This window comes from Dryas octopetala, chromosome 5 (genome assembly GCF_963921425.1).
Source record: "Dryas octopetala chromosome 5, drDryOcto1.1, whole genome shotgun sequence".
NCBI lineage: Eukaryota > Viridiplantae > Streptophyta > Magnoliopsida > Rosales > Rosaceae > Dryas > Dryas octopetala.
Window position 1 is genome coordinate 16,736,240 of NC_141370.1, and position 14,866 is coordinate 16,751,105.

At 36.4% G+C, this 14,866-nt stretch overlaps 2 protein-coding genes across 2 annotated transcripts; both read right to left on the reverse strand.

The window, feature by feature from the left end:
* Window positions 1-481: 481 nt before the first annotated feature.
* On the reverse strand, window positions 482-2,697 carry EIF3K (eukaryotic translation initiation factor 3K). The gene is made up of 8 exons (XM_086244239.1): window positions 2,437-2,697; window positions 2,260-2,316; window positions 2,118-2,168; window positions 1,938-2,000; window positions 1,589-1,639; window positions 1,433-1,499; window positions 1,168-1,250; window positions 482-960 (listed from the first exon to the last, which is right to left on the reverse strand). The coding sequence occupies exons 1-8, from the start codon at window positions 2,560-2,562 to the stop codon at window positions 757-759; spliced, it is 702 nt and encodes a 233-aa protein (XP_086100365.1). The 5' UTR covers window positions 2,563-2,697; the 3' UTR covers window positions 482-756.
* Window positions 2,698-3,147: 450 nt separating this feature from the next.
* On the reverse strand, window positions 3,148-9,416 carry TES (ATP binding microtubule motor family protein). Its single transcript, XM_086243303.1, has 15 exons — window positions 9,278-9,416; window positions 8,350-8,611; window positions 8,086-8,175; window positions 7,881-7,981; window positions 7,472-7,585; window positions 7,310-7,391; window positions 6,874-6,941; window positions 6,652-6,711; window positions 6,440-6,564; window positions 6,141-6,339; window positions 5,936-6,028; window positions 5,632-5,721; window positions 4,622-5,545; window positions 3,821-4,128; window positions 3,148-3,688 (listed from the first exon to the last, which is right to left on the reverse strand). The coding sequence occupies exons 2-15, from the start codon at window positions 8,588-8,590 to the stop codon at window positions 3,361-3,363; spliced, it is 2,823 nt and encodes a 940-aa protein (XP_086099429.1). The 5' UTR covers window positions 8,591-8,611; window positions 9,278-9,416; the 3' UTR covers window positions 3,148-3,360.
* Between the last annotated feature and the right edge of the window lie 5,450 nt (window positions 9,417-14,866).

Here is a 14,866-nt window from a genome sequence, read left to right on the forward strand (position 1 = left end):
GTCCAAATCCAAAAATATGTGCTTGAGTTTCGGATTTCAAATAGATACAGATATACAGAGGTATACTATATTTAATTTGTGTTGATTCAAAGGGCAGATTGACTTGGCACATAGCATAGCAATTTCTTGCGGTAAATAAACAAATAAAGGGCAGATTGCCTGGCCTAGTTGGGAATGTGCACTATGTATAGGGCGCCCAAAATTGTTAAGATTTTTTAAGGAAAAAATATGGAGGGAAGTAGGTTTTGATAGAAACAAATATAAAAGGGAAAAATGATATTTTTTGGAATTAGTTGAGCATTTAAAAAAAAAAATCGGGAAAAATTTGACCTTAAACGTTAGAGTACTCTTCCCTAAGTTTAGCTTTTTAATCAAATTTGAGGAATATATAGGTTACGCATAACAAATTTTCTATGACATCAAAGCAGTGAAACTACTAGGAACATCACCTTAGGGAATGTCAAACAGTGATCAACCCAAGGGACCAAAACAGCCAAAAGTTTTCCATTGAGAAAATCGATAATCAATATAAAAATCTTAGTAGCAAAGACTGAATCCCGCCGCACAAGCTGCCTAGTAGTTTTAACATAAACTCAAAAAGTCAAAAACACAATAAAACACAGTTACAGAAGACACAATGAAACACCCGAACCATGTAATCATATAAGTTACGGCTGGAAGTGGCCTTAGAATCCTGACGCTTGTGCTGGGAAATATGGGGAACAATTCCAGAAGCACAGAAATCAGCAGAAATGATCAACCAAGAATGGGGAAGATGCGAGCCACATGCTCTAATGGAATGCCATCATCTGTGCTTTTCTTCAGCTCAGGAGTGTTAAATTCATTTCGAGGTAGGACAATGAGTTGGCCCCTGCCATGACCTTTCTCAAGAATCCAACTGCTGTTGGCTACATGGTGCTCAAGGAATTTGTCCAAGGAGAGGCCTTCGATGTTGATAGCCTGTGGCATACCACAACCAATTATAAGTTTTAGAGATGACAATATACAAAGCAGTGGATGAGGTACAAAAATTCAATGCATCCTTGAGGGAAAACAGTAGACTGACAAGGAAAATAACAGATATTTTAAAGCCTCCCTCAACTTAAATAGAGGTATGATAATAGTATTCCTAAACACTGGAATACGTATAAACATTGAAGCATATACCTCAGCAAGCACAGATCTGGGAACCTTTTGGTAAGTCAAGGAAAGGACATGAATTGCATAGGCTTGGATTGCTTGCTCAAAACCTGCAATCAAATCTCTTGTAAGAAATAGCTGTAGCATGTGCGAAACATACAACATAAACACACAATACTGAAAGCAAGATGATGATGAGAAAACAAGCAGCAGGAACATCCATAACAATTCCACAAATTAAAACCGTATAGCTCAGGGGAACACAATAGCAAATGACATATCCATAAAATACCTGGGACAGCTTCAACTATGTGACGATTCTTGGATGCTTCATCCCAGAATTGACTGAATCTTCCTGTCTGCAAAAGGAAGAAGTAGATTTGTAGGCATTGCAGATGGCTATGGATTTAGATGACTGATGAATCTAACGACCACATAGGTAACATACCTCCAAATAGTGAGATAGAACAATTAGTGTCTTGAACTGCTCCTCCATTTGCTGATAAAGCAAAATAGAAAACAAAAGAGGGGATTAATTGAACAACATTCAACATCCAAGACAATCTCAAATTTTGAGAGAGAAATTCATTGACATAATATAAAGAGGTAACCAGAAACTAATTAGAGCTGAATAATCCTAAAGAGATAATAATCAGAAACTAACGAGAGCTGAAATAACCAAGTTCACACACACACTGCAGAACCCACTTGAAATATGTCTCTCTTGTTAACGAAAATAATATAATTGTAAATGGGTAGCTCATGAAATGGAAAAGCAGGGAATGAGAGAATGATACCACTCTTTCTGGAATTAAGAAGAGACAAAGGCTGAAATCAGGAGAGGGCAATGCCATTAGTGCCTGCACATTAATAATACTCATAAACATGAAACACATTTCTTATTTTTACCAATATTCAGAGCACAAAAATAACAAAAATAAAAGAAAGGCTTAAGAGCATTGGAATTTAAAGCAGACCTTAACCAAGATGCGGGCAACAATTTGGGTACTCATACGGTCTGGCTCAAACTGCACCCATAAAAAACGACAAAGTTTCACAACTAAACCATAGAACCCAAACAAAAACTAATCAAAAACAAAAACCATATTCCCAGATTACCTGATAGAGGCGAAGAAGGCAGAGATTGGCATCAAGACTGTAGGTTTGGGAAGAAACCTACAAATTGAATTGAAAACGTAGACTAATACAATCAACCATTCATTCATTCAATTAAAACTAAATTACCCAAGTATTAGTATTTATTATTTTATAAGAATCACAGAGGCAGAGACAGACCTGCTCATTGACATAGTTTTCAAGATCGGGGAGGATGTCGGGGTTGTACGGATTCACAGCCACCAGCTGCTCCACCGTGTACGACACTTGCTGCTGTTGCTGTGGACTGTCTCTCTCTCTTCCCATTATTGCTTCTATGTTTTCTTCGTTTATTTGAAAATCGCTTTCTCTGAATTCGTCGTACCTTCTTCTCCTTCAGCTCAGCTTCGACTGCTATTGCCTACAAACAAAGAGAGCTCCGAGGGTTTGACGTTTGAGGGTTTTGGGTCACTCCGTTTAATCCTTATTCGTTAACGATTGAAACCACGTCAAATTACCTATATACCCCCTTACTTATTCTCTTTTTTCTTTCTTGGGTGTATTTTTATTTTTCCCAAAACAAAAGCCAAAAACAATTTCTTGGGCGTTTTTATTTTGCCCCTTAGACCGTTATTAATTTATTAGTAGTGATGAATAGCATTTTTTGCCTTTTTAGCATACATCATATCATAATAAAATACTATAAAACAATAAAATTAAAAAGAAAAACCAAAAATTGAAAAAAAAAATAAAAAATCTATGAGATAAAAACGAGGTGGGTGGTGATATGCTTGTCCCCACCAATTAGGGGTCAAGTATTAGTAGGATAAATTGTCATCCCTAACTATGCTACTACTCCATCCCAAAAGGTATTTCTTCACCATGTATTAACAAAAATAAGTATTTCTTCACCTTCTAAATCCCAAGATTGGTTCCCAAGTCACATGTGATGGTCTAACACCATATTACTTGAAGAAGACTTTGATGCATACACCATATGCAATTGCAAATTAATTACACATACATCACAATTCTTACTCCTGGAGCAGCATATCATGCAGCTTACATTGACAAAATTTTCTATACAACAATACAAACTATGAATAGAAAAGCACTAAAGTAGTGTCACAGATTTAAGAGATTTGATATCAAGTTCCACCCCATCCATGTCTTCTTATCAGATGGACATGCAAAGTTGAGTTCAAACATCTCCTTGCTAGCATGTTCACCAGATTCACAGAATCCCACAAGCTTTGCAACAATTTCAGCACTTTCTTGCACATGTTGCATGTTATGTGGGTCTGTCCACAATTTGTTTACCAGCTGCAACCTCCTCTGTTTTCCTCCTGGTGGAATTTCCCATTTGGCATATAGCATTTCTCTCTCATCTGCTGTTAGTTTAGAACTCACCCTCTTAGCCAAATACTCCCTTTCTTGCTTAAGAGCCTTGATACTGCAAAGCCAGGCATACCAAGCAGCAAGACAATATCAATATCAAATTTTTGTATCTTAGCAGATTATAACAAATAATGAGTCAGTCTGATTAGATTTAGATGACTTTATTAAGAAGACTTGGTGGATGTACCTTGCTGAAACAGAGCCTGCAGGTTCGTCGCCTAAAAGTGCCGGACTTGCATTACCAAGATCTGAGAAGTGTCGCTCCAACCATTGCAATCTTCTAAGTTCAACTTCTATATATATCTGATCAGTAGGGTCTCCCTTGAATAACATGTAGAATTGGGTGCGGTGTATAATTGAAACATGGCACAAATGCCATAACATGACGATTTCCTTCCTCTCCTCCTCAAAAGTCAACTGCCATGTCTCAGGAAGAGATTCCTCAATCTTATCTGTCTCCTCAATTCCAGATTCTTTATCCTCCATTGCAACTACCTGAAATCATATATAATATATAAAAAGAATGTTACTGATAAAATTAATAAATGAGTATTTATCTTATCTTATCCTTGAACAGAAGTAATGCTTGACCAGTATAGAAAGGTCATAGCATTGATTTTTTTATCAGATCATAGAATTAGTTGATAATATTCTCACCAATTATTCAGGACCAGTAATAAGATGTTCATAATTGATATTAGCATGATCCCCATTCTACGGGACCAAAAAGAAAATCCAGATCCTAGTTTTCCATTCTCATGAGTCATAACATTGATCGACACAGCTGTATTTATATTGTGGAAAGACAGAGAGAATGAAGGCAAAGTAATTATCTGACCAAATGAAAAATGAACACTTTATGAAAGGAAAAACTAACAATATCCAAAATACCAGAAATTCATGCCCAATCAATGTTCTTGTATGCTACTTGAATGTCTAATGGTAAAAATTCAGAAACTAAGGGTGCAGTACAGGAAAGGATTCTTACCTGGCACAACAGAAGGTGCTTTTGGTATTGTAGCTTTGCCACCCGTTCTTTCAACTCAGTAACGTAAGCTCTAATGCTCCGTATATTCTCCTCAGCAGCATTCTTGAACATCCTTTGCATTTTCTTCACATTAACTGAATTTGATTGCTGCACAGCAGGACTTCCCTCTTTTGATGCTTTACGGATGCCATATTCATCACTCTTTGGTGGAGTAACTTTAGATCTTCCAGACATTGTGTCATCACTAGGCATAGTATCGTAGTTCTCAGGCACCTTGTTCTCAGTCTCATAATCCATCACTCTACGAGAAGGGTTCATAGGTGAGCAAGGGGACCGAATTAGATGCTGCATGTTTGCACTATTGCTCAAGGCGAAAGGAAGGATTTTCTTCTTTCTTAACGGGGTCTTGCACTCTGTGATTTCCTCACTGGTCGCAATAGAAAAAGCCAGCTGGTCTATAGATTTCTGAACATTCTCAAGCTTCCTTTCTAGAGATTCAATAGTGCTTGCCTGAGATTTCCATCGAGTGATTTCTTCTTTCAGGTTGGCCTCATCTCCAGTCACAGATTCCTCAGGAATGGAAGAGCTAACTACTTGCATTTCCTTTATTTGAGACAGCAGCTTTGCTATAGTTTCTGCAGTTTCTTGATTTCCCAGATGATGGGAAGCTACCTCCTTATGCAGTACTTCAAGCGCTCGATTTGCTTCATCACCAAGCTGCCTCTGATGCTGCTCAAGCTTTCGGATTTCATGCACAAGCATGGATGGATCTGTAGAAGTAACAGATCTCCTCACCATTGTCTGCCTTTGAACTGCATTTCTCGTCCGAGACTGTGGAGTATGTCTACTAGGAACCGTTTCATTCTCTTCAGAAAAAGAAAGGCACCTGACGACTTGACCAGAAGGTCCACATTGCTTTGATCCCTGAAATTTTTATAAGTCAAACAATTAAGATACTGAACATGCATAAAAATCACAAACAGATAAACAGATACAAACAATTGTATTACCTTCTGCACCTTGTTTCCCTTTCGTTCTAATTCAAGTTGTGATTGTACAAGGTCTCTTTGTCGCTTTAGCTCTTCCATTTCCCTCTCCATCTGAAAAAAGGAAGTTTCTTTACATTTAAGAGTAAGCACATAGATAGAAGGATTGCATGTTAACTGGATTTTGACAACAGAAATAATCTTATGCCAAACCCACAGGGCTACAAAGGCCTTCCCATCAATTGAATAGTATCTCTAGGAATCAAGGTTGACTATCATACTCACTATTTGATAGACTTAAAAAGACCTTGCATTTCTAAGATCATACCTGCTTGATTTTCAAGTCCTTTTCTTCTAGTATGGACTTGAAATAAGAAGGGTCTGGACTTCGCAGCTCTGCTTCAAGTCTGGCAACTTCCTTCTGCAAATTATGCAGACAAGGTTAGGCTGGGTTTATCTTAAATGGAATTTGCAAATAATGTATACGCGGTTATTCAATCCAGAGGGGAGGGAATTTCTGTTAATTTTGGTACCATGTTTATTTTTGCTTTGATAGTGACTTCCTTGGCACTAGTTGCAAATGAGAGCGTATTCCTTGTTTGCTCCACATGGCTTAAAGCTGGGCTTATGGTACATATAATGGCTGTCCGAGCATTTCCCCCAAGTGAAGACTGCAATATTCGTGTAAGTTTTGAATCCCTGTATGGTATGTGACCACTTCTTTTTGCACCGCTGCAAAAGAAAAACTTGTAAGACAAAGAATCACATGCTACCTTAGTTTCATCTGAACAAGCTACAGATGTTCTAAAGTTGACATTTGGCACTTGCTTACCTTAGCTTCCTGATAACTGTTGTGAGTGTCAACAAGCTACGGTTAATGTGACTGCCTTCCTTCAATCTAGTACCGTCTGCATTTGTTTGGGAGGCACGTTCACTTCCAGCAAGGTCCACAAGGTTCTGCAGACTTCCAGAATTCTAGTCAACAAAACTTCCTCCTTGTTTACTATTTAAGAACCTGAGTGAGGAAAAAACTGATAAACATACCAAACTGGCTCCAAAAGACTTCACAGCACCTGAACTCTCCCGGAGGTTGCTCTCTATGGTCTGTTAAAAAAGCAAAAAAGTGATAATTCTATCCTTATCATGAACACTCAAAAACTGATAAGTTAATAATACCGTTTTCATTAAAGCACATTGATTACATTTACCATTCATCAAACATTAAAAATAGATAAATAAATGCAGAAGTTCAAAATTAAAGTATACCAGCCTGATTATCTGATGTGATCTTGAGCTTTTATCATTTAGGGCAGTTTCTCCCACTTGCCTTTGTGCTGCAAAGAAAACTTTTATAATTACAAGATCAATCAAAATAGAATACTCAGTTGAGAAATGTTTTTACATTTGTCACCAATTCATGTGGTAAAGATGAGGAAGTGTGATGCTACATTTGTATCATGGAATTCAAGACATAATATTTGTAGAAGGGGGATGAAAATAGGAAAAAAAAATGTTCACCGGATGATAAGAAGTTATTTTACCAGCTTAGCAAACAAGATTGTAATCTTATAGATACAACACATTTGTTTTCTGAAGCAAAAAGTATAAAGCCTCGATTCTAATGATCACCTCAAATGTTGGCCAAAGACCTTACAATTTTCAATGAACTTAAATTAACTCATTAAGTGCCTCATCAGATTACCTTCACAAATTCCAATTAAGTGCCTCAAATGGGTGCCATCCTCAACGATTTCTTCATGTGGTTTGTCCACAATGGTCCCTTTCTACATTCAAAAAGGACGTCAAAAGTTAACATGAAAAGGAATCCATCTGGAACACCATCAAAAAAATTTCTTGTAAATACCTCAGAGTCATCCAAAAGCCGAAGGGAACCAGATTTGCGTTTCAGAAGGTCAACAACAGTTTCATTGTAGATCTCCAAAGCAGAAAATTTCAAAACAAAATCCCTCTTTGGCGTCTAACAAGAAAAAAAAACAATCCACGTAAGAAAAGAAAATGAAACTCAACATAGCAAACCCTCAACCAAACCATGTCCATCCAAAAGCAAGCAACCAAGGCATAAGTACAATCAGGTTATAGGAATTTCCACGCATTTATATTGATAAATGTTCAACATGAATCATCTTGAAATAATTAGTCATGCACTCATTTTGTTTTGATACTACTTTCCCATGACCCTACAGTTTTTCTCTCACAATATGAAGAGGATTCCAAAAGCCATATAAAAGATCTTGGTATGAACTATGACTTACATTCTTGACGTGTTCAAAGATGTCCTTGACGGCATTTTCAGTGATTCCTCTCATGGTAAATGTCTTACCACTACTAGTCTGCCCATATGCAAAAATTGTTGCTGCCAAGGGAAGAATGTGGAAATCTAAGAATTGGCCAAAAGATCTTTTGAAACATGAGAAAACATATCTGGAACTACAAGTTACTAGCTAGATGTTCAGTTACCATTCATTCCTGTAAGTACAGATAAAGCAACATCCTTGGCTCCTTCTTCATAGACCTTCTGAGTTGAGCACATTGGGCCAAAAACCTTATCTGCACATGTAAATAACAATATTTGCCACTCCACTCAAATAGTGCCCATAAAAAGAAATGTACTTCGTTGAGGAAAAACTTTCAACTACAGCAGTTGCAGCTAAATATATTTTTGCAAATCTAAACCTGGAGAATAACACAAGAAGAATATAACAGTTTTCATGTAAGATATACCAAATGTGTATGGGTTTGCAGGCCGCTCATGATTTGGATTCTTGAAAACAATGGTGTGCTCATCCACGCAGTCCCAAGCGATAAGATCATACATAGCCTGCTCTCTGCGACTAAGCGGCCTCAAACGAACAGTGACTAAAATTTTCTCCTCACGAACTTTTGAACCACCCGGAGTGGAACAAAGGGTCCTTTGTAGTTTAGACAATGGCGTTGCTGGTGTTGCCGGTGTCCCAACCATCATGTTCACTTACTAGCCCCCACTCTACAAAATCAAACATTTCATATCACTAATTCACTAAGGGCAAGAGAAGCAAATCACTAATTCACTTGGAATCATCACCATCATAATAATGCATAAAGCTGATTGTTAACAAAATGACAATGTAGTTATGAGTGGGTAGGACATTTTCATTGTTAGAAGAAAAATGCACAAATTTAGCTGTAAAATAATAAACAACTAATTCTTGGATTGCAAAACTTAACCGAAACAAATTGAGCATAAGAACCGTAGCTTCAGGAACCAAATAATTTAGTTATCAGTGGGTAGGACATTTTCATTTTTAGAAGAAAAATGCACAAATTTAGCAGTAAAATAATAAACAACTAATTCTTGGATTGCAAAACTTAACAGAAACAAATTGAGCATAAGAACCCTAGCTTCAGGAACCAAATCAAGCATTAATAAAGAAATCACGTTCATCATCAGCACCTAAAACCTAAAGCATCGAGGTATCAGATTCGTTGCGAATTCTTGAAATTTCTTGTGCACGCAACAAATTGAACCTGGAAACGACTTTTCGAACAATAAAAAAAGGAAAAAAGAAAAGAAATCACTGGCATTCTACATCGAACTTCATGAATATAAAAGCATTAAATCATCTGAAACCAAAAAAAAAAAACGAACACTAGAAGGAAGTAAACGAAATACTTATAGTAAAAATGGAGTTCTTGAAGATTGAGAGAAAAGGAGAGAGAGAGAGTTGTTGAAGTCCAGAAGAATTCGAATGCGAGAAAGACGAAGATAGGGCTTTTGTGGTGAAGTGTTTGGCTGTTTGGGCTTTTCAGAGAGTGTGAAAATCTCAGGGGATTTTTGGAACAGAGAAAGAGAGAGAGGGAGAGTGTCAGTAACGGCTACTTCAGTTATTTATTTCGTTATTTTTTCCGTTCGCTTAGGCACACGCGCGCACCTGAGAAAAGCATAAATATTTCCTTATTTTGAATTTCTGGCGCCTGGGTTGGCTGCCTGGATGGGGATTGGGCCCCACACCATCTGGCACACGTGCACTGCTCACGTTCTACGTTTTAACGGAACGCGGGTCATTAATGCCAGACGTGGCGTTTAGCTCCATGTATTAAAATGAAGAATACACGGGCCAGGCGGCCCAAGCCCAACGACAGAAACCGAAGGCCGTATAAAAAATGTCAAAAGCCTATGAGTTAATAGTTCAAATGAACTCTTCAAATGACATTAGAGTAGGGTGTGGGGATGGCAAAATGGTAGATTGTAGGTTCCTCGAGATCATATTATAAGTATGGGTGAGCAAAATTTGGATTGATTCCATTTTTACCTAAAATCGCAAACCGCACAATACCAATTTAATCGGTTTTGATTTTTCTTAAATCAAGACCAAACCATATACTCAATTGAACCAAATAAATTCATTCATTGTTGATTTTGGTTTGGTCATTTTTAAGCAATTTGAGAAGAGAAAACAAAGAAACAAATATAAAAAATTTAGAAATGAAATGAAATGACCGAGAAAAGACTATGAAGAAGTTAAAAGATAGGGAGTAGTTGCCACTAGAGGAAGGTTGAGATTGAGAGAGGAAAAATAATGGGAGAAGTTAAAGAAAATAAATATGCAATGAGTATGATAATATTAAAAAAAATTAATTTGGTTTGGTTTGATGTAGGTGGTTAACAAATAATTCAAATTGCTTACCAAATCGCAAATAATGGTTTGGTTCGATTTATTAACTGATAAATTATTTTGTGTAAAAATTAAACTAAACTATATCAAAAGATTTTATTTGATTTATTTTATCAGTTAATTGTCTACTCTTCATCATAACAAATAATTATTTTTAAAAAGTCAAATCTTATGATACCAATCACTCGCATCAAATCTTAACCCAACTTTAGATCCAAACCAACCAATGTGCAAGTAAAAGTCTAAATCGACAAACCCTGCCAATAAAGAAACGTGCAAAGAAGTCAAATTTGAGGAAGATGAACTTTTTCTTTGTTTCGGTGCTCAAGGCAAATTTCTAAACCTCTTTATGCACAGATATTGACATTTTATTAGGATTGATGTATCAACCTAACAGTATAAGGCTAATTTATCAATCCATATCAACGTGGGTTAATTGAACAAGTACGTGTGACAGACCTAAAGCCTCATGGCATTTTTTTAATTCTGCATTTCATGGAAACAGAAAAAGGAAAAATACCCACCAAAGAAAGCTGAAACAATCGGACAAAGCTGATTGCCAATTACAAACACATGCTGCATCTGACTATTTTGACAAGAATGACCACGCAGCCTTTCGCTTGCATCATCTTTTTTTCATGAGCCCCACTTCAGTAATTAGGAGATCGAGAAAATTAAGGTCCTACCACTATAGAATTTACGTGAGCTAATTAAGATAATTACAAAACCTATCAAAATGCATGCATATGTGTACATTTTTCTTTAAACAACAATTAATGTTAGCTAGCTAGATGAACCAAATTTTCTTACTCACGTTAGCTAATCACATTACATGTACATGTATACATCAGTTAGAATGGTCAATGACTCAATGACTGTGTTGTACATAATAAGTGATATATCAACTATCACATAATATGTGATCAGAAAATGTATATATTACTCTTAAACAATAAGGATGACTATCGTTGAGTAAATACTTTTTTAGGTGTATTAAGCTCAACTATGCACCAAACAAAATAGGAAAAACATGTTATATCCATAATTAGCGTAGGCTTCGAGTGTAAGAAAAGTAATTAATATGCACCAAACAACATGGAGAGCCTTTATTTGAGATGTGCCCCACAAATAATTCTATAAGATGGCTGGATTCAAATAATTTTTATTAGATGCTATAAAATGGTTGAAGGTTGTCAGTTCCCATACCACATTTTTCTTTGGCACAAAATTTTGGATAAATTGCTGATATATACAGATATATGCAACTATACGTAAATTACTTACATGTGTCAAGTAAACTCAGTTATTTTACGTGATGAGAATGTGAATTAATCTAAGGCACACATCCGAACAACTCACCTCGATCATATTGAACACCTTTTGCTACTAATTGCCGATTGTGATAGGGTTGAAGACTATAATATCACATGCATGCCATGACCCATGACCATGGTAATTGTAAACTTTTAAACATGGATTTTGTAGTTAGTTGTTAACATTTGCAAACTCAATTGATTTCTATCAAAATGATTAATGACTTTTTTTTGTGGCCATATCATGCTATTGCTACATACATAGGTCCTTTAATTTTATTTTAAAAAGAAATATATGCCATGAATATAGGCTCTAGCCTCTAGGTACCTGGTGGAGGGTGCGTAAGATAGAGAAAGAGAGCAGTGGATTGCATGTAGTTGGCCCTGCTCTGTCGAGGTTCAATAATCATTGATGGGTCAAGCTTGTTTCTCAATTTGTAAATTATTGTTCCTTCAATTCTAAGACAAACGTACTGCCTAAACGTAAATGATAATGGTAGAGGATTAGGGGCTACAAGCCTACAACAGATAATTTGCATCGATCACTAATGAATTAAGAGATATATAGGCAAGTAACTAGGTTATGATGCAATCAAATGCAGTAACAAAATGTGACTATAATGTTGAAGAAAAGTGGCTCGCTAGCTCGATGAGAGTATTGGCCGGGGCAAGTCCACATGCATCAAAGAAGAGAAGAGTTGTCTAAGAAATTCGACTATGTACACCAATGTCGAGATCTTTTGGTAAAACTACATATCTGTTCGGTTATCCAGATGATTAAATTGAAGAAATCGAATATCGACATATGTGGTGTTTGTGAATTTATAAAATTATATATGATCGGACATATATATAAAAAGAAATGCACCCCAAAAGAGCCTTCACCATAACATTGAAATGGCCTCAGTTTGTTGGTTTGTTGGTGGTGAAAGATATGGTTGCTGAGACTTGGGAGTGAATAATAAGAAAGGAGGCCATCTTGTTCATTTGGTACTATATATGGCTCTAAAATCTATTCTAAACATGATTAAATCTATTCTGCTTAATTTAACCTGCATGCCCATCACCTCATATTTGATTGTTTAATTGCTTTTTCAAGTGGATGTGCTAGGCCATTAGCATGCTCCTAAGCAAATGAAGTTACTCATAACTTTAAAAAAAATAATAATAAAAATCCATTAGTTTTTCAAACTGCCTTTAAATTATTAAACATCACACAAAGAATGCATAGAAAACTTGTTATATTTACACCACCTAGTGCCTAATTCATAAGTTGAAATTCGTTAAACATGCATTGGCTTTCAAAAGAAAGTTTCCATGGCTTTTTTGTTTGGTTGTCGTATTGATTTGAAACTGGATCGGAATTCCAATCTTTGATGTGAATAAAAATTGACGTGGGGCAATTATTAATTACGAATTTATGATCTATATACGTAAACAGCTACGCAGTTCGGCTATGGATAGTACGTACTATACCTTAAATGGCGAATTAAATAATAAATTTATGGCAAGTGTACCAAATAGAGAAGTGGCAAGTGGCAAATGGCAAGTCTGTAATGGATTGGCAGTACAAGCAAACGCAGCAAACCTGTTGAAAAGGTTGGAGAGAGTGTGAATCTCGTTTTCTTCTTCTAATCAAGTCCTAAAACCTAAACCATAATTAAATCATACGACAAGTTTAGTGATTAAGTATGAACTCACAAAATAAAAAATAAAATAAAAAATCTGTGTCCTCAAAACCACTAATGGGCAATGGACAGCCAATGGATTTGCAAGCAACTTGCTCTCCCTCGTTGGATTTCAGTCCAATTCACCATAACGTTAGCTTACAGAGCCTCAGCTACCTCTCTATTTGAGTGCTATTAAGAAGAGGCCTTCAATAATTGATACTTTTTTTTTTCTTTTTCTAAAGTGAACGTACCTTTGTTTCTTAATTCTTACTTTCACGCTCCACAAACCAAAAGATTACGTTAAAGGCACATGATGTCGGTGCTACTTGCCACATCAGACATCGAAATCCTAGCCTTTTGTCCTTTTTCAGGCTTTTCTCACAAAGCCATCGACGATTTGGCAGCAGGTGACCCACTCACCCAATTTTGGTACGTGCGGGCCCACGTCCGACGTGTCCATGGGGACCACCCTATTATATCCAATCCAAAATCTCGGTCCCGATACCATACCAACTCCGCTTCCACATGGCTCTCAATGTGTGTAGGAGGAAAAATTATTGGGTATATAAAGAATGACATTCTAGATCAGTACTTAAACCAGATGAGAACTTAAACCAGACATCTCATCGTAAGTCCGAGCAAACATATCTTTCCTTTTTTTAAATTTACAATGCTTTCTTTTTCAGTGATGCCAAGGATACAAAGATATGTTTTTTTCTTCTTCGCTAATATATTGTTGTTTGTACTACTTCTCCTTTAAGTATAACGACAAGTCACATCAATTTAGCATCATGTGGTTTAAACCTAAATAAGGTTTTACAAGACCTAAAAACTAAGCTCTTAGGCCCTTCCTAGGCTCCGACCTTCGGCCTCCTAAGCTCCGACTCATGTTAACTCATTTAGATCCCTAAAACTGGTGACACGTGACACTCCCACAATGCAAGTTGTCACAAGGGACACGTGTCATCACCATATTGGTTAACATCCTTCCAAAAGTACTATAAAATGGGTACTTTCTTGTCAGAAAAAGACAATTCAATCATTATTATATTATTCACTCACTTTATTCAAATATTCTCCTGACACTGACTTGAGCATCAGAGGAGGTTCGGCCGGTACTACACCGATGCCTTTCATGCTCACTTTTGTGTGTTTGCGTAAAGTGCTTTGAATATTACATTTCCTACTTCTATTCGCTAGTCAGACCTACCATCCTGATCCTACCCCACCTCGACGTGTCATTATCTCAGTCAGAGGTCCACTGGTCTACGTGGTTTGACTTGATGTTGAGTGGTCTACCATTTTTTAGTATCAACAATCGTTATATGGTATAATCAATTTAACGTGTAAGGGTATTGTTGAATGATATATTTATATTTATAAGGTATAATATTAATAACATCCACTCATATTGTAATACATGGACTAGTTACAGCAAAACCCCTATAAATGAATGTTCGATAAATTAATAATCTCGGTTAAATAATAAAATCTTCCGGTCCCAACTCGGGCCAGTGTACTAAAATAATAACCTCGCTAAATGTATAAGATAATAATTTTTCTTAAAATCCTTTAGGACCCAGCGAATATATAAATTAATAAT